This window comes from Anabrus simplex, chromosome X (assembly GCF_040414725.1).
Source record: "Anabrus simplex isolate iqAnaSimp1 chromosome X, ASM4041472v1, whole genome shotgun sequence".
Classification (NCBI taxonomy): Eukaryota; Metazoa; Arthropoda; class Insecta; order Orthoptera; family Tettigoniidae; genus Anabrus; species Anabrus simplex.
This window is the reverse complement of record NC_090279.1, coordinates 164,130,571-164,150,491: the sequence shown is the minus strand read 5'-3', so window position 1 is coordinate 164,150,491 and position 19,921 is coordinate 164,130,571. Positions and strand designations below refer to the sequence as shown.

The 19,921-nt window shown below is 39.0% G+C and overlaps 1 protein-coding gene across 1 annotated transcript in view; it reads left to right on the top strand.

Moving 5' to 3' along the window:
- LOC136886745 (fatty acid synthase) overlaps positions 1 to 19,921 on the top strand; it is a 367,163-nt gene that overhangs the window by 167,542 nt on the left and 179,700 nt on the right. The window contains exons 15-16 of the mRNA XM_067159549.2: positions 2,963 to 3,068; positions 10,815 to 11,075. Of these exons, the coding sequence (XP_067015650.2) occupies positions 2,963 to 3,068; positions 10,815 to 11,075 (367 nt within the window). The remainder of the gene's footprint in view (positions 1 to 2,962; positions 3,069 to 10,814; positions 11,076 to 19,921) is intronic.

The following is a 19,921-nucleotide window of genomic DNA, read 5'->3' as shown; positions in this document are numbered from 1 at the left end:
TTTGAATGAAGTTAAAAACCAAAATAAACGTGGAAACAGTGCTTACCCTGAGGCCGGGTTTCCCACGAGGCAACCAAAGAACGAGCACATCTGCTCACTAAGATGGTCAGATGATCAAAGACCCAGATCCTACCGTGCTCCCACCGGAAAAGGGGGATAAGATCAAGAAACAGGAAATGGTGCAACCACCAGGGAAAACCTTTCAGAATGCGGAATTCACTGTCGCCTTTCACATTCACCAATTACATTAACTTTTATTTTCTCCAATCAAAAGTCTCTTCTTTCTTGCTGACACAGTGATAATATATGTTCGAGAAAAGTTTTCGTTTAAGCAACAGGAAACACTCTTCCAGAACTGCGCATGTAGTATAGTACATGGTGACACACAACAATTGGACCAAAAACAAAAATATTAAAATTCACAGATTACTGATAATTTTTGATACAACCCGTAAATAAGAGTTTTAAAAATAGAATTTAAAATGATCTTGATAGGTCCAGGTTTATGAGATTGAAACAAAAGTCCGAACAGAATAAAGTCTATAAAAAATTAATACAATAAAATAAGAAATGTCAAATCAATTCCCACTGCTGTTTTTATACTGACAAATTACTAAGTGGTAATAGCGAAAATGTGTGACGCGCTAAGTGAGGTATTTCAACCAGGTGTATGCATAAGTTTTTGCCAGTTTTTGCCAGTTTTTGCAGTAATGAAAACGTAATTTTTAAAGGAAAGTTCATTTTTTGTTCATTCTAAATATTTGCCATCGGCTTCTACACACTTTGCCCATCTTTCAGGTAAGTTATAAATATCATGCGGCAAACCATTTGTCGAGCCATTTTCCAACTTCCTCGAAATTGGTGAAATGCTGCTCTGTTAGCGCGTGCCCCATTGATGCGAAGAGGTGATAGATGGCTTCAAGAGTATTCACACTGCCTTTCACATTGAAATCGTCACGTTTATATTGTCAAAACCATGTCTCACATGTTCTAATCGATGGAGCATGTTCACCATATGTGTCTACCAGCAAACGATGACTTTTCACAGCCCTTTTCTTTTGATTAAATAAGAAAAGCAAATATTCTTTTTCAGGCACAAACGTCGACATGATCACTGAGAGATACAACACAGACATTAGTGTTTGGTAAACTTGAAATAATAAATAAAGAGTTTCAACCTATTCAGTACCAAAGAATAAGAAATGCAGTGATTACATTCTTATTTAATAATAAGTACTGTTCGCACACTTTATCTTGATGCATTTGTGTACGGGGTGAGGAGTAAGGAGGGAGCTGTCTCGGTATCGATAGTGCTGCCTGGTGCTGCCAACTGAATGAAAATGAAATCTGAATTGAATCGAGAATATGATCGATCGATATGAAATTTCTAAACCGTTATCATCTTAAGCCAACAACTATGTCACATACACATTATATAACATTATAAAACATATCTCTCGATGCGAATCTTGTTCCTAGCATGAATTCTATACTTTGACTTTGATGTGTAAACAACAACAGTACCAGTACGTAAAGTTTACGCCAGATGTCGCACAACGATGCTTAAGCGATTCATAGTTTGTGTTTCAAAGGTTGCCAGTATGAATCTCGAAGATCGCCGATGTCGACTGATTCAGCACTAGGATGTAAATGCACCAAGATAAAGTGTGCGGATAGTAGAAGTGGTACCGGTTTCGACCCTAGTCCAGGTCATCATCAGCCAATTAAAACATGAAAAACAATGCATAGGAAATAAAAAAGATCAAGTTCACTCCGGATCAGTAGAAGAGGCGATATAAAAAAATGACGTGGGTAGACACTGTAAAATTCAGAAGAAGTAAAATGTAAGTCACTTAAAAGAAACAGTGCGTAATTTTCTGAGTGGCAGTATGGCACACGCAGTGTTAGGCAAAGTCTTATAATGTTTATGAAAAGTGGAGAACGGTTAAATGAGCTAGCTTATATACACTGTTAGGCACAAAGTCATAACACAATCGAACACATATGAAGATCCATAGTCGTGCTGAAGCTGAAGATGAGTAGATCAATTGAAGTAATTTGCCAGCTCCCGGTGATCAGCGCTATATATTCAACATCAGGCAATGTGGTTTCAAACGCCAACGTAAAATGAAGATCCGGAGTGAACTTTATCTTTTATTTTCTTTTTTCCTGAAAATGAAAACCTACAACCTGTTTTCCAGTCTTTGACCGGGTCAGGGATGTGATGAATGAACCAGATATAGGCTATTATTACAATGGGGTCACCACTCCCAAGGTGATATTAATGACTTATAAATGCTATGAAATGATAATGGAGAGTGTTGCTGGAATGAAAGATGACAGGGAAAACCGGAGTACCCGGAGAAAAACCTGTCCCGCCTCCTCTTTGTCCAGCACAAATCGCACATGGAGTGACCGGGATTTGAACCACGGTATCCAGCGGTGAGAGGCTGACGCGCTGCCGTCTGAGCCACGGAGGCTCTTTCTTTTTCTTATGCATTGTTTTTCATGTTTTAATTGGCTGATGATGACCTGGACTAGGGTCAAAACCAGTATCACTTCTATTTATTATTAAATAAGAATGTAATCACTGCATTTGTTATTCTTTGGTATTGAATAGGTTGAACCTCTTTATTTATTATTTCAATTTTAACTGTAATACTTTTCAATACAGAACAATGAAATTTTTATCTTTAAAGACCCAACTTGTGTTTGTTGGTAAGTTAATGTCAGACGAACAAACTGACGTATGTGTCAAATTCATACACTGAGTACTGATCGCTGCTGCCATCTCTTAGTAATACCGCAAAAGACTTAAGCATACACCTGGGATATAGATTAAATACGATGAAAATCGTGACTTCGAATTTACATCGTGCCAAGTGGGAAAACATGTTAATGGGGAAGGCAATAACGAGGTTTCACTGTATGTATATGTATTATATCTTGGTTTCTGTTGCAGGTTCTTGCTTGGGAAACCTTTTCTGGAATGTTTGGGTCAAAATTATTGATCAGTGTTGTGTTTGAAGATGTTTGCTTCCTAAGAGCTACAAATCTTCCACCTGAAGGTATGTTCATCCTTGTTGAGTAGTTGCATCAACCTGCATTCTTTGTGACGAGAGCCTCTAAGATGTGTATCGTTAAATCTGTCAGTGGTGCTTTCTTTTATTTAGTATTTCTTAGTTAAAGATTACTTTTGAGGTACAATTCTAGAAATATTTCTTAACATGGTGGTATAAAAATGTATTGAAATACTTAGCTCAGTCAAAAATACCACCACAAACTATTGTGAGAATAAGTAGGATATGGTTGGTGAATTTCAATTTTCTTCTAGGATCTTGAGTTTTCACAGCAAACAAAAGTCCCACACAGAGCCACACACAAGCCAGGCAGACAAGAGAGAGAGGTAAACAGGGTGGAGAAACCTTTCATACACCAATAATATATGGATTGCATGAATTGTCCGGCTACGTAATTTATATATATATATAAAATAACATGTCCTGACTGACTGATTCATCATCACAGAGCCAAAACTACTGGACATAAAGAAATGAAATTTTGGAGATACATTTATCTTAGAGTGTAGGTGCTCACTAAGGAAGTATTTCTGAATATTCCGCTGCTAAGGGGGGTGATAAGGGGGGTGAATTGTTGAAATGAGTGTATCGATATCTCAAAAACTTAAAAGATTACAGACATAAATATTGGCATTTGGAATCTCATTTAAAAATAAAGAAACACATATTTATTTTGATTTTGAAAAATCCAATTAATGGGGGGGGGGGGGGGGTGAGGTGAACAGGAATGACAAAAGAGGGTGAAGTTTTAGAAAGACTATATCTACAGTATATCTCAAAAATGAAACATGTTACATGTTACAGACATAAAAATTGGTATTTGGAATCTTCTGTAAAAATAAACATAGATAATTTGTTTTCTCAAAATCCACTTAAGGAGAACTAAAATAGGGGGTGAATTTTTAAAATGGACATATCTACAGTATATCTCAAAAACTTAACATGTTATAGAAGTGAAAATTGGTATTTTAATCTCTTTTAGAAATAAATAAATAAACATGTATTTTTTGTTTTTGAAAAAAAAAACTTGGGGGGAGGGGGTAAAATGGACTGAAAATGGTGTTGAAGTCTTTTTATTAGAATACTGATATTTCAAAAACTGGTGTTACAGACGTGAAAATTGGTGATTGGTATCTCCTTTAAAATTAACAAAAGATATATCTTTTGTTTTCTGAAAATCCACTTGGGGGAGGGGGTGAAAGAATTGAAAAATTAGTTGAATTATTTGTATGAGGATATTTATATCTAATAAGGACTAAAGTTCATACAGATGTGAAAATTGGTATTTAGAATCTACTTTAAAAATGAAGAAACACAGATTTTGGGGAGAAAATCAACTAGGGGGTGGGGGTAAAAATGAGTTGAATACCTTTTATGAGGACATATATATATATATATATCAAAAACTGAAGATATCACAGTCATGATAATTGGTGTTTGGAAGCTCTTTTATAAACAAAGAAACACATTTTTTGTTTTCGTAAAATTCAGTTAAGAGGGGAGGGTGAAGGATAGTGATAAAATTGAATTCTTTTTATGTGGATACTTATATCTCAAAAACTGAAGGTTACAGACATGAAAATTTGTATTTGAAATCTTCTTTCAAAGTAAAGAAACATGTATTCTTTTGTTTTTGAAAAATCACTTAATGGGGGGTGAATGAATTGAAAATTTAGTTGAATTTAGTATGAGGATACTTGTATCTCAAAAACTAAATTTGTTACATCTGTGAAAATTGGTATTTTGAATCTCCTTTAAAAAATAAAGAAACACATATTTTTTTGTTTTTGGAAAATGACTTAAGGGGAGGGCATGAAAATAAGTAATGAAGGAGTTGAATTCTATTTAAGAGGATACTTATATCTCAAAAACTGCAGATGTTATAGACGTGAAAGTTGATATTTTGAATCTCCTTTAAAAATAAAGAAACACGTATCTTTTCTTTTCAGAAAGTTCACTTAAGGGGGTAGGGGTGGAAAGAAGTGAAGAAGAAGTTGAATTCTTTTATGAGGACACTTATATCTCAAAAACTGAAGATGTTACAGACATGAAAATTGGTATTTTGAATCTCCTTTAGAAATAAAGAAATATGCATTTTTGGGGCGGGGAATTTACTTAAGGGGCTGAAAAGCATGTAAAAAGCAGGTGAATTTTTAAAATGAGTACTGGTATATCTACAGTATATGTTAAAAATTTTACATGTTACAGACGTGAAACTTGGTATTTGAGAAGTCCTTCAAAAATACAGAAAACGTATTGCTTTTTATTTTCAGAAAAGGCACTTAACAGAGGGTGAAAAGAAGTGAAAAAAGAGTTGAATAATTTTTTATGGGGATGCTTATATCTCAAAAATTGAAGATGTTACAGACATGAAAATTGGTATTTGGAATCTCCTTTAAAAAATGATGAAAAATATATTCTTTTGTTTTTGGAAAATCCATTGAGGTGGGGGTGGGGGTGGAGGAAGGACTGATAAAGGGGTTGAATTCTTTTTATGGGGGATACTTATATCTCAAAAACTGAAGATGTTACAGATGTGGAAATTGGTATTTGGAATCTCCTTAAAAATGTAGAAGCAGTTTTTTTTTTTTTTCAACTTGAGAGAAGACTGTTTCTCAGTTATACAGTTCTGTGTTGCATGGTCATCTTAGCCCCAAAAGGCAATACCACAAATGTGATTTGCAAAGAGTTTCTGGAATAAATGAAACTGAATTTATTGGTGACTTTTTGTACTTTAGGGATTTTCATATAATGTCTTAGTACAGTACTGAGGAATGATTACTTTTATCAAATTATGAAATTCACGCGAGCGAAGCTGCAGGTAACTGCTAGACTATCATATTGAGTAATTCCACCTAAAAAAACAAGCCCTGTTTAAGCAGACACTTACATATTCAAGCTTCCAACTTGAGATGAAATCGACCTAATTTCAAGATTTAATTCTGATTTTAGAACGCTGTGATTACCATATTAATTTTATTTTGAATATCAAAACTCAATGGGACTTTCACCATTTAGTATTTGGTCTTAAGACATTTTTAACAACACGAACTGTTTTAAAACTGTGTTTACATGTGACAGATTGAGTCATCTTGACTCTTTAACGTTTTAAGGATGAGTGATTGTTCTTTAGTGTTAAGAATAACATGTGTTCATCATAATATTTTAGGCTGAAGATGTCTCATAAGGATGTCCCTTTTTAAAAATAAAGTAAACAAAGGAATAACATTGTACTATATTGTAAAGGTGGATTCACTCAATCATTAAGACTTTCTATCTAGTTGAAAGAATGAAGGTATGATAGGGAAGGCCCACAGAAAGCATGAAAAGTAAAGAATCCCTAGTTGTTGCAAACCTAATACTGTCAGGGTCAGAAGAAAACAAGAGTCGACCAAGAAAGGTCAGATAGGAAATGTAAAATCGAGGAGCATGGCACAGGTGCAAGCTATGCTGTCCTCAGGGCCCCTGGGTCAGTAACCCATATTCCTGAGTACAGAGCCGCTGGGGTCCCCTTCTAGTTGCTTCGTACAGTATCTCCATGATAATATGCTTGGACAAGTGTTGTAGCAAAATGTATTTTCAGAATAATTTCCCATCACCAATGGGCTTAAGGCTGTGAACTTGCACCAACCCTCTTTGACCTGTATCTGGTAGCTCTACGAGACATCATCTGAGAATAACACAGGTGTTGAACTTAAGTATGGTCTTGATCAGGGGCGTATTCTCCTTGAATGCAAGGCATTCATTGCATGCGTTATGATAACACAAAGAACTGTCTGATTTACGATTTTAGGTTGTTTCAGGTCAAATATTAACGATTTCATCTCTCAGAAGTTCAAAAGGTCCGCGCAACTGTACTAGTTCCGTTGCTTGATTACGTGTGGTGCTGGTGTAGTCTCGCCGTCTACTCCACTCTCGGAAGAAAGAGACAGCAAATGTAGGAGTTATGGACGTAAGGCATTCAATCTTAAAATTGCATTCAGTGGCAGACGTAGTTCTGAAACCCTCCGAACGATTTCGCTGCAATTGAAACTTGGTCAGAATTTGTCACCCCATACCCGTGCTACCCTCTGCCATCTGTTAGCAACTTGGAGAAGTCGACATGTTTACAGCGAACGGGACACACAGATTACCCCCCAGCGAGAACCCAACGTGACGAAACTGACCAATGCCACTGGGGTGACTTACCTCCAGTGCTTGAGTTGTGGCTAACTAGTGAGTTAATTCATTGTGTGTTTTGCTGATTAGTGAGTTCATTCTGTGTGTGCTGTTCCTGTGCTATTCGTCGTTTTCGGTGTGTTATTATATTTTGCGCACATGTGGTATTAACGATGGATGAGTCTAAAACGGATATAATTGTAAATCAGTTTGAAAAGCCATTTACTGGCCGTTCGTTTGATGAAAAGATGCAAATAGTTAAAGCCGCGAGACCTCTACCTTCCCTCGTAAATTCTTCTTCTTCTTCTTCTTCTTCTTCTTCTTCTTCTTCTTCTTCTTAATCTGCTTACTCTCCAGGGTTGGCTTTTCCCTCGGACTCAGCGAGGGATCCCTCCTCTACCGCCTCAAGAGCAGTGTCCTGGAGCTTCAGACTCTGGGTCGGGGGATACAACTGGGGAGGATGACCAGTACCTCGCCCAGGCGGCCTCACCTGCTATGCTGAATTGAGCGATTTCGCCTAACCATCAACATTCCTAAACTTGCACAGCCAGCTCTGGAACTGCCTTTCCAGATTTCAGTATTTCTATCTCCAGTATGCTTCTAACAGAAGTAAATCATTTCCTCTATCTTGGAAGAATTATCTCTAGTAACTGCTCAACGAAGAAGCCCAAATAACTTTCGGATGTCTTACACATGTGGTCTTCCTGAATAAAGATCTAAGAATATATACAAAATTGATGGTGTGTTGAGCAGTTGACATCTCCACCCTGCTTCATGGATGTGAAACCTGGACTCTATATCGTCATGATATGAAGAAACTAGAATGCTTCCATTAACGGAAGCTCAGATATATTATGAACAACAGATGGAATGTCTGCATTTCAAACACAACATTTCTAGAGTGGGCAAAGATGAACACTATAGAGGCCACCATGGGTGGTCACCAACTCATATCAATTGGACTTGTCCAGCACATGGAAGATGACAGACTGAAATCAATACAGGCAGGAGACCCTATAGTTTCCCTCTGAAGCACTATACAGATCAGATTAAGAAGGCCTTCAGGAGTACTGACATTGATCCAAGTACTTGATATACCATTGCAGAAGTCCACACTCGCTGGCACACAACTACTGCAGTTGCTGTCGCACAGTTTGTGCGTGAACATCATAGACAGAAAGCAGAAAATTGCCAAGGGTGTAAACAATGCCAGACTCAACCATGACCTTCGCCCTTTATAAGATGCAACCAATATGGTTGTATGTTTCATATGAGGAATGGTCTCCTAAGCCATTGAAGGCATCTGCATCCCTGAATTCAAGGATGGGAAGAATCGCAGGAGAAATATGAATATGTGGATACAAGAATCAACTGACAATGACAATACATGGATGTATTATACCTCCCCCATCCTCAGGGATACAACTAAGTTATTACAGCACGGACGGTGTCAATGGTAAAATCTGTCACAGCTGCTCTACCACATGGTACTTGAAACTTTCAATTGTATTTAGCCCCTTATTGTGGATCACCCCTTCCAGCACTAGTCACAGTTTATAGATCAGAGCTCTCAGATGGTCTGTCAGCAAATGAAGTGAAATAGCATATATTAACTTACAGCCATTTTTACAATGTCCTCACCTGCCGTAAGCTCCAGCATTCTTATCTTTAAACATAGTTCGGTTCAATTTCATCATGATGATTCCCAACAGTAGGTGTTGGTTTTTATAATTTCCTCACAAAAATGAAGCAAGTTGGAATCTTGTAGCTTATTTCCCTATCAAACCAAGGAGAAAGAAGGGGAGGAAAAACAAGAACCATCCCCTCTTCTTAATCTTCTGTTTCTCTCCTACAGTGCATATACATTGATTTAAAATGAACATTTAAATGTTTATTGGTTCATCACTCGGCTTGGAAAACACACAGTTGAAGCACATTATTATGACCACCTTCTAGAAGTGCCATCTGAGCATAGTCTGTGACGTGGGTTGGTATACACTAAGTGGCCAGAAGTTATGGGAAGACACTGAATGTGATGTTAATAACAAGTTTTTCCTCCGTAAGCCCTCAAAACAGCAGCAATATGGTGAGGCATCTACTCTACAAGGTGTTGGAATCGTTCTGGAGGGATCTGGACCCACGTATCTTGTACTGCTACCCACAATATTTATTGGTCTTGTGTAGTTGGTGCGGGATTCATGGAGCGTACACCAACATCGACAGCATCCCATAAATGATTGATTGGATTAAGATCGGAGGATCTGGAGGGCCAATCCATGGTCGTAACTTCACTGGAGTGCTCCTGCAACCACCTGTGTGCCACCACAGAGAGGTGACATGGCATATTGTCCTGTTGAAACATGGCATCTCCATCAGGGTACTCTAGGGCCAGAAAGGGATGCAGATGGTCTGAAAGAATAGTCACATAATGTGCACCTGTCATTGCTCCCTGCAGCCGGACATTGGGGCCTAATTGCGACCATGAGAACACTGCCCAGACCAGAACTGAGCCACCTCCCACCTGGACACAACCCTGTTGACACACAGGATCCATAGCTTCATAGGGCGTACGCCACCCTCTCACGTGCCTATCAGCTCGTTACAACTGGAACCAGAATTCATCAGCCCATATCACAGACTGCCACTGTTCTCTGGTACATTCCGATGTTTGTGGGCCCTGTGACAAGGTGTTGGTCGTTGGCTGGTGAAGCCTATGCGGTGTATTTACCTCCTTACAGTCCTGGTAGAAATGGGTTCCTGACTCCCAAAATTCAACTGGGCAGTAATCTGACTCACAGTAGCCCGTCAAGCGCCCAGTATGGTTCGTGGAGGCAACGTGATGTCTGTTCGTTAAACACCTGTGGTCTTCCCGTGCGGCCATTTACGCGGGTGGTAACATTCACTCTGCTATGTTGAAGATCCACCCTGTTGACCTCGGAAAACCGAATTTGCATGTAATGTCCACAATGCTATGACCCATGCGCCGTGCGCCGATGATCATCTCACGTTCAGAGTCGATGAACTCGCGACATCATGCCATCTTCACAACACTGTTGTCTGTGACAGACTGCTCAGCTACACCGCAGCTAGCCGTAATGCTCAGGGGTCATACACGACACATTTTCTAATGGGACACCTCTTCCCATGACTTTTGGCCACTCAGTGTATAATGCAACTGACAGGCTGGTTGTACACGTTGCGCTTCCTGTTGTAATGGGTAAAGGAAGCTATTTAACCGATGTGTAAAAAGGGGGTGATCATTGGGTTAGGCTTTGCAGGGTAGCATTTTGGAAACAGCAATGTTTCGCCATCTGTCTCATCTGCCATGAACCCTTCAACAGTTGACAGCATGGCTCCAGATACCTGTAGAGTCCTATCAGCACTTGACTGAGTCACTGCCAGCACGTCTAGCTCGTTACACTGAATACTAACAGGTGGTTATAATAATGTGATTCAACTATGTATATAATTGAGTGTTGGTAGTCTTGATAATATAAGGAATTGCTTTCTTGTGTTTTTTTGTTTTGTTTTTGCTAATAGTACACTTTATTATTATGGTATAATATGTTTGCGTAGGAAAGGTCGAGTTCATTGTCTCAGTGCAAAAGCACAGTGGACAGTTTGAAGTAGCTGAGGGTGGTTCTGCCATTGTGACGGGGAGGATAAAGAAACTGGATCATGATAGTCAGAAGTTCCTCAACGTGCCTCTTCCTAAACCAGGACAAGGAGGAAGTGATCACATAGACTTGAATGCCCGTGACATATATAAAGAGCTAAGATTACGAGGCTACAGTTACAGTGGTGTGTTCCGTGGCCTCGTCAGTTCAAACCTTGAAGGTAAGTTAATTTTTTTCCATTTACTTCTTCTGTTTTTATTTATGCCCTTCTTTGATTAAAAAAGTTCAGTCTTTCCATGGATACATCCTCTATTCAAATCTCGACAAATCAATGTGAAATGCGATTCAGGGTCCTCCACTGATGATGATGCTTGTTGTTTAAAGGGGCCTAACATTTAGGTCATCGGGCCCTGGCTCCTCCACTGATGTCTGGGTAGTTGAAATCCAGAAGATCGCTCACAAAGATTCTGTTGTGGTAGTCTGGTCCGCTGTATCTACTGATGTTTCCAGGCTTTGGAAATGTTCCAAGGAAGTCAATTATTTATGCTATGATGGCAGTCTTAACTTTAGACGATACAAACAGAATTAAAGTGTAACCGTAACTGGCTTGATTATACAAATAAAAATAAAATAATTAAATTTTAAACACAGTAAAAGAAAACTTGAAGTCCAACAAAACATCGTAGCACACAACGTAAACAAACAGGTTAGGAAACATGACAACTACAGAATGGATGTGGAAAACAGCATGGACCCTGAGAGGTAATGGAACATAGCCTTTTGAGAATAAAGAAAACATAGAAGGTAATTGCCCATGGATTACACACATTTATTTTAAAAGGAAACAAATCAAAAACTTCAAAATAAAAGGAACAAATCAAAAACTCAAAATAGAAAGTTCTTTACAAAGGTAAATTTTAGTATTAACCGCACCTACAGACATGTGCAATGCACTGAAAGAAATGTTATCACAGATTTTGAATCCATAGAAAGACTATTCAATGATACATGGTGATTAAAATGAGGGCTAATCCCAATCTACACAAATGTAGAAATTAAACCAAACACAGAAGTATAGAAAACTTGCATCACTACCTAAAACACTTCAGGTATTGTGCATAGATTTTCAGTACTTATGTAAGGTGACACAGAAATACGGGGAGGCCAACCCGAGCGATAATTACATTACAACTTACAAAGTTAAGAATAAAAAGGTATTGTCTCCGAAACAAAGGTACAAGATCTTAGCTGAAAAGCTGTCATTTCGATAAATTCTGCGGTGAGCGTGAAACTTGAGAATAAACCCCCTGTGTAAGAAAAGAAATTATTACATTTAAATGAAGTTGAAAACCAAAATAAACGTAGAAACAGTGCTTACCTTGAGACCGAGTTTCCCACGAGGGGACCGAAGGAGGAGCACGTCTGCTCACTAAGATGGTCAGATAATCAGAGACACAGATCCTACCTTGCTCCCACTGAAGGAGCGGGGTAAGATCCAGAAACAGGAAATGGTGCAACCACCAAAGAGAACAAATCAGAATATAGTATTTACCTTTGACTTTCACATTCACCAATTACATTAACTCTTATTTTCTCCAATCAAAAGTCTCTTCGTTCTTGCTGACACAGAGATAAAATCAAATGTTTGAGAAAAGTCTTTGTTTACGCATCAGGAAACGCGCTTCCATAACTGTGCATGCAGTATAGGATGTTTCACAAATTTAGACAAAAAAAAAAAATATATAAATTTGCAGACAAATGATAATTTTGATACAACACATAAATAAGAGTTTCTAAAACAGAATTCTTCCAAGTCCAAAGGTCCAAACAGAACAAAATCTTAAACAACAACAACAAATTTAAGAATAAATTAAGAAATTTCAATCAATCCCCACTGCTGTCTCTATACTGCCACATAAAGTAAGATAAAATTTCTTAATAAGAAATTGTATTAGTCAAATCCACCTAATCAATACCTTACATAAACATTTTATGGAACAAGTTTTGGTCCTTTTTTGACCTTCTTCAGCTATAAGCACTGGATAAAATTAATGAAGTGTAATGAAAAGACATTAAAATGTGAATAAGACACTACAATATTATGCTTCAAAACTTGAAATTGTCCTGTTGGAACTGAAAACACTTTACTGAACAGGGGCAAATACTAACCAACAAATTCTTCTACTTCAAAATCTTCTTCGACTATTTTTTTTTTAAAGTTTCGTTTGGGCCTGCTATGGATCACGTGGTTCTTCTCTCTAGCATCTTTCTTCTTTGACCAGTACTCCTTTATTCTTGCACTGTGAATGTCTTTTCACTCCTGAGTCCATTTCACACCTCCTCCCGGACGTATTGTTTTTTCTGTTAGTGACTGGAGAGAGTTTGATGTTCTGATCAATGTTCTGTACCTATTCCTGTCATAGATTTCACTGGGAGCAATGTCCAAATCTTTTCTGACAAGTCTTGTCCACTTCGCATTAGTCGCTTTCCCTCTAGAGATGGCGTGGAAGATTCTGGAGGTGAGCCTCTGATTGTCCATTCTCATGACATGACCGTATAAGTTCAATCTCCTCTTCCTCATAGATGTTGTAATGCTCTCCGATTGTTGGTACATTTCATTGTTGTGTCTGATTCTGTACTTGCTTCTTCTTTAATAGGGCCCATGATTTTTCTCAGGATCTTCCTTTCCTTCAGCCCAGTTTTCTAAGTTGCCCTTTTCTTACCATGTTTAGGCATTCTGGGGTGTATAGTACTGATGGTCTCACTACGGTAGTGTAATGCCTGATTTTGAGGTTAAGGGAGAGGGATTTGGATTTGTACATACTCTTATATAGGTGGTAGGTGCTTTCCAATTTGATGCATCTGCTGTTCATCGCCTGATCTTCATTCATTTTTGGGGTTATCCATTCTCCTAGGTATTTGAAGCTCGATAGCTGCAGTCGCTTAATTGCGGCCAGTATCCAGTATTCGGGAGATAGTGGGTTCGAGCCCCACTGTAGGGCAGCCCTGAAGATGGTTTTCCATGGTTTCCCATTTTCACACCAGGCAAATGCTGGAGCTGTACCTAATTAAGGCCACGGCCGCTTCCTTCCCACTCCTAGCTCCTTCCTGTCCCATCATCGCCATAAGACCTGTCTGTGTGGGTGCGACGTAAAGCAAATAGCAAAAAAAAAAAAAAAAAAAAGGGTATTTGAAGGAGTTAGTCCTTTGTGCTGCTTTGTCCCCCAGTGGGATTGATTTGGGTGCATCTCTGATGTTGGTGATAAACTATGTTTTGTTGATGGCTTTAGCTGCTGTGTGGTCGAGAGAGGATAGTTGATGGATAGCTTCCTCCACACTGGATGCCAGGAGTGTAAGTTCGTCTGCAAAGGCTAAACAGTTGACTGTTAACTTGTCTTTCTTGTAGCCTATTCTCAATCCAGAGTCATCCTTTAGCATTTTCGTCCATTCACGAATGACTTTTTCGAGTAGGCAGTTAAAGAGGATTGGAGATATGCCATCCCCTTGTCTAACACCTGTTTTGATCTCAAAGCTCTGGGACAGTTCCCCTCTGAATTTGATTCTGGCTGTAGTGTTGGTAAGAGTTCCTTTCACTAGATTCAAGGTTTTCTTACCTAGTTCCAGTTCAGCAAGTGCCTGGAAGAGTGACTCTCTATCTACTGAATCGTAGGCCTTCTGAAAGTCAACAAATGTTGCTATGTAGGGTGAGGTGCTTAGGTTTTTGTAAGTGATGATGGTTTTGAGGTTCAGGATTTGTTTGGCGCATGACCTTGACTTGTGAAACCCAGCCTGGTACTTTCCAATGCAGGAGTCTAGTTGAGCCTCTACTCTTGTGAGTAATACTTTGGAGAGTATCTTGTACGTCACTGATACAAGGGAAATCCCTCTGTAGTTGTTGAGATCTGATTTGTCTCCTTTTTTGTGTAACGGGTGGATGATAGCTGAGGTCCAATCACTAGGTAACGCTTCTGTCACCCAGATATTAGATATGATTTCATGGATACTTTGGATTGACTCATCAGCATATTTCCAGTGCTCTGCTATGATTTCATCCTCGCCTGCTGATTTGTTACATTTCAATTCTGAAATGGCTTTCTGGATCTCCCCCTTTGTTGGTGGGAGAGAGTCCAACTTAGTAACATTCTGAGGTTCGAAATGTAGTTTCTCCTTGGGTTCCTTTGAATTTAGAAGGTTGTTGAGATACTCTGCTAGAACTGTGGTGCACTCTTCATTGTCCATTTTCAGCTTTCTGTCAGCTCCCCAAAGATGAAGTGTAGGGGCTGAGTAGGGTGTCATTTGAGATTTAAAAGTTTGGTGGAAGTTTCTAGTGTTGTTTCTTTGAAAATCCCTCTCTGCTTGTTCAATAATATCTTTATTGTACTGCCTCTTGGTGTTTCTGATAATTTTAGTAGTAGTTTTCCTAGCTTATAAGAAGTTTTTATGGCTATCGAGACTTTTGTTATGGTTCCATTTTAGCCATGCTTGCTTTCTCTTTTCTATTGCTTTGTCACAAATAGTTGTCCACCATGGATATTTGTTCTTTCTGACCGCTGGGATGGTGGTTGTCTCTGCATCTGTTGGTGCCTTCTGTAGTTGGGGGCCAATCATTTTTGTCTTTGTTTTTAGCCAGGGTCTTGGTGAAGTTATTGTTATCTTTCAGCTTGGCTGGATTGAACCTTGGAATTCACAACTTGATGCAGTGGTTTTCTCTGCTTCTTTTAAGAGGGATGAAATTTGTTTTGATCAAAGAAAGATAGTGGTCTGAATCAATATTTGCACTTCTCAATACTTTGACATTCAGCACTTCTTTGCTGTTGCTTCTACTGATGGCTACATGACGTGGTCCAGTTGGAATTCCCCAAGCATTGGGTTAGGGCATCTCTAAGTCATGGCTTTCCTAGGAAAGTTTGAAAGCTGTAGATTTGAGGGCTAAGTTTTAATGTCTGTACAGGTCATTCAGCCTTTCTCCATTTCTGCTGGTCCTCTTGTGGGCTGGGTATTCTCCAACTATGTTCTTGAATTTTCTCTCTTTGCTAATCTGGGCATTATGTGGTGCTTTGGGATCTAGTCCATTGTCTCTTCAAGTACCCTCCAAAAGGTTTCTACGTTTTCAATATTTTTCCTCTTGGTGTCATTAGTAGGTGCATGGAAGTTAACAGCTGTGTACGCTTTGTTGAGAGTTTTAAAAGCTATAGTGGATGTTTTTCCATTTGGAGATGATGGAGTTGATCATTTTGTTGCTGTCTATGAAGCCTGTCCCCAAGTGAGGCTCATTCTTCATCACTCTTTCACCGGGTTGCCCTTTGTAGATCTGATAACCTTGTGATTCTATCACTTCTTGATCAAGGAATCTTGTTGCTTGATGCTTGTTGTTTTAAGGGGCCTAACATCGAAGGTCATCGGCCCCGATCAAGGAATCTGGTCTCTTGTACAGCTGTTATCAGGAAGTTGTGTTCACTTAAAACATCTAGTGTATGTTTTAGTTTTCCTGTCTATAGGAGGGAGTTGATGTTGATGGTCGCCAAGAACTTAAAACGTTTCTTCGTCTCACATGAATGTGCAAGCTTCCCAGAATCCAAAGGCTTGCTTGCTCCATCAAAACTGTGGGTGGATTGTATACCACCTGGGGTAGGTTTTTCATTGGTCATTTTCTCCATGTTGCGAGAGTTAAGAAAAAGTTTAGGGTGGTTACCCGCAGGTAACAAATTGTTAACTGTCAAGGTTGTAACCCTTGAAGCCCCCAGCACTGACCTGTTCGCCGACCCAACTTCCCGCTCAGATTGGTACCCAACCTTCCACTGGGTTGCTTGGCTTAGCAGGGGCACCTCTTGCAGGTTATGTGCTGGAGTTGGAATGAAAGAGGCTAGTTGGATTCTCTTGCTGAATCCAATATTTTCATGTTGCAGATGATTGGCAACAACGCATTTCACTCCCATTTGCCAGAGTCATAATGACTCCTCCCAGGTTGATTCCCAGGTGCAAGGCCCACTTTGTGGTTCAAAAAATGCCATTTAGAATGATCTTGTGCATCGCTGGGCTTCAGACCAACAATATTTAAGTCTGCATTTAATGTATCTTACCAGTACTCCTTCGGTTGATGCCAGGGGCTTTAGTCTTTGACATTGAAGTGGACAGAGTTGGCAACTGTTCCAGATGCTGTCAAATGGACATAGCCATACCATGGGAGGCTCTTCTTTCCCATATTTTTCCCCCAATTGTGTTGTTTCTGATGTGATTAAGAAGGATGTGGATCATTCTCACTTCTGTGGTGTGTAGCTCATATTTAGTGATTTTGTCAGCTGGTCACCATTAAACTCCATTCAGTGCAACTGGCCGTATGTCTGTAGAATATGGCTTAAGATGAAAGTGGTGTTCTTTTGCCACAAAGAACACCTGTAACCTTCTTCCACCGCATCTAGGTGCCATTTATCATTACTCGCACTTCATCACTGATGCCACTATCATTTTGCAGACAAGATAGAAGTTAAGTGAAGATTTCTGTCTTTATTTTTTTATTTTTTACAAGTTGTTTTACATAGATGTTGATTCCCATAGGGAATCTGAAATATTTGTCCCAAATGTCATCCTGAGTTAACTGGAAAATTTATAATATCCAATAACAGACCATTTATACTGGTATTATAAATTTACTCATTCAGGACAAATATTTCAGATTCCCTATGGGAATCAACATCTATATCATCTGAAGGCCAAGCAAGCATCAATTTTTGGTAGCGAGACAAAGTCTTTCATAGTGCATTGGCACTGCCGGTGGCTTCAAGTAACCTACGCAGTGGCCTCAACAGTTCCCACTAGCCATGCGTCTTGGTAGGTGTACTAGGTACCAATTGACGAACCCAACCAAGCACACGGGGGTGAAACAATGGCACCCAGGAATGAGTTAGCTGGAAAATTTATAACGTCCAATAACGGACCATTTATACTGGTATTATAAATTTACTCATTCAGGACAAATATTTCAGATTCCCTATGGGAATCAACATCTATATCATCTGAAGGCCAAGCAAGCATCAATTTTTGGTAGTGAGACAAAGTCTTTCATAGTGCATTGGCACTGCCGGTGGCTTCAAGTAACCTACGCAGTGGCCTCAACGGTTCCCACTAGCCATGCGTCTTGGTAGGTGTACTAGGTACCAATTGACGAACCCAACCAAGCACACGGGGGTGAAACAATGGCACCCAGGAATGAGTTAGCTGGAAAATTTATAACGTCCAATAACGGACCATTTATACTGGTATGATAAATTTACTCATTCGTGACAAATATTTCAGATTCCCTATGGGAATCAACATCTACATCATCTGAAGGAAAGCAGGCATCAATTTTTGGTAGTGAGACAAAGTCTTTCGTAATGCATTGGCACTGCCGGTGGCTTCAAGTAACCTACGCAGTGGCCTCAACGGTTCCCACTAGCCATGCGTCTTGGTAGGTGTACTAGGTACCAACTGACGAACCCAACCGAGCACACGGGGGCGCAACAATGGGACCCAGGAATGAGTTACCTGGAAAATTTATAATGTCCAATAACGGACCATTTATACTGGTATTATAAGTTGTTTTACATCACACCAACACAGATAGGCCTTATGGCAATGATGGGACGGGACAGGACAGGGGTAGGGTGAGAAGGAAGTGGCCATGGCCTTAATTAAGGTACTGTACCATTCCCGTCTAAAACAATATTCTACCGGCGCCTTCGGAGAGCTGCGTGTTCGGTTTGTAAAATATGATCAGGGCAAAATAAATCAAAATTCTCAGGATAAAATATACCATGGTTATGTGAACGGGAAACAGTAACATAATCCCAAAATAAAATTCAAAATAGGGGTAAGATGAATTTATTATCTAAGAAAACATTATTGAAACTCGAAAATAAACAAACTAATATGAAAACGATTAAAAATATGGCTCAAATAAATGCCAGATATTCCAATATGTGCCGTGCACATAATTAGCACACAATTTTTACATGTCACAAAAGGACGGGCAATGTCCCGTTTTAAAATAAAAATCTTTACAAAATAAAAACAACAGCCTGGGGAAGAAATACACACTTCGTATTGAGTCAGCGCAGTTAAGTTCATCTTATCGAATCCTGATGGATATCATTCAATTTACGGTTATAGGACATACCACGACAGAATAAAATTATGCTAAATCTGATCCATAATTAAAATTATATGTACAGCACTTGTCAACAAATGAATATTCCAGGGTACCTAACTTATAGCTACACTGAATTTACTAACAGACTGCTCTGTTACAAATTGGATGGCTTGAAAGTCTACTTCCCAATAAAATGAGCGCCGAACTCATATTTAAGAGCAAGTCGTTATCAACGATGACAATGACATGATCAGCAATAATACATGTAATACAAATTAATATAAGATAAACACTCCAAAGAGACCTGTAAAATTCATGCAAATAAAATAAACAAAACATCTGTGTATCCGTTATCTGAAATACAAGCAATAAGATGCTAAACTCCTTCATATTAAAAAGAACACGGAACTCCTGGCTCAGCTGTTCATGTGTTGGTCTTCACTTAACACACCGTATTATAACTCAAGTGACACTTCTAATGATCTAGCTATGAGACATCCTGCCTCGCAAGAAAAGATACTAACTGATTGGATTGGTAATTCCTGCCTGAGAGATTCTAATATATCTGGGAACATAAATTAATACTGCCATTCACTTCTCTGTTCATTAAACTAACACAAGGCCTCAAACTCAACTTAAGGCATCACAATACACATTCATATGGCCTTAAATACATATTCCAATTTAATACGGCCATTATATACGACACACAGCACATCTGGCCTAACACTTCGGAGTCCATGAGTTTGACTCTTATATTATTAATGAACACTCAAGGCAAATCAAGCCTCTCTCGCAAATCATACAGCTAACACCATTATATTTTCCCCTTTATTATATACCAGGCACCCACGTCCTGTATTAACACACATTGTAATTTTGCCTTTTTCTCGTAAATTCATAACACAATACCAATTAGCTAGTCTTCTTTGCCGATC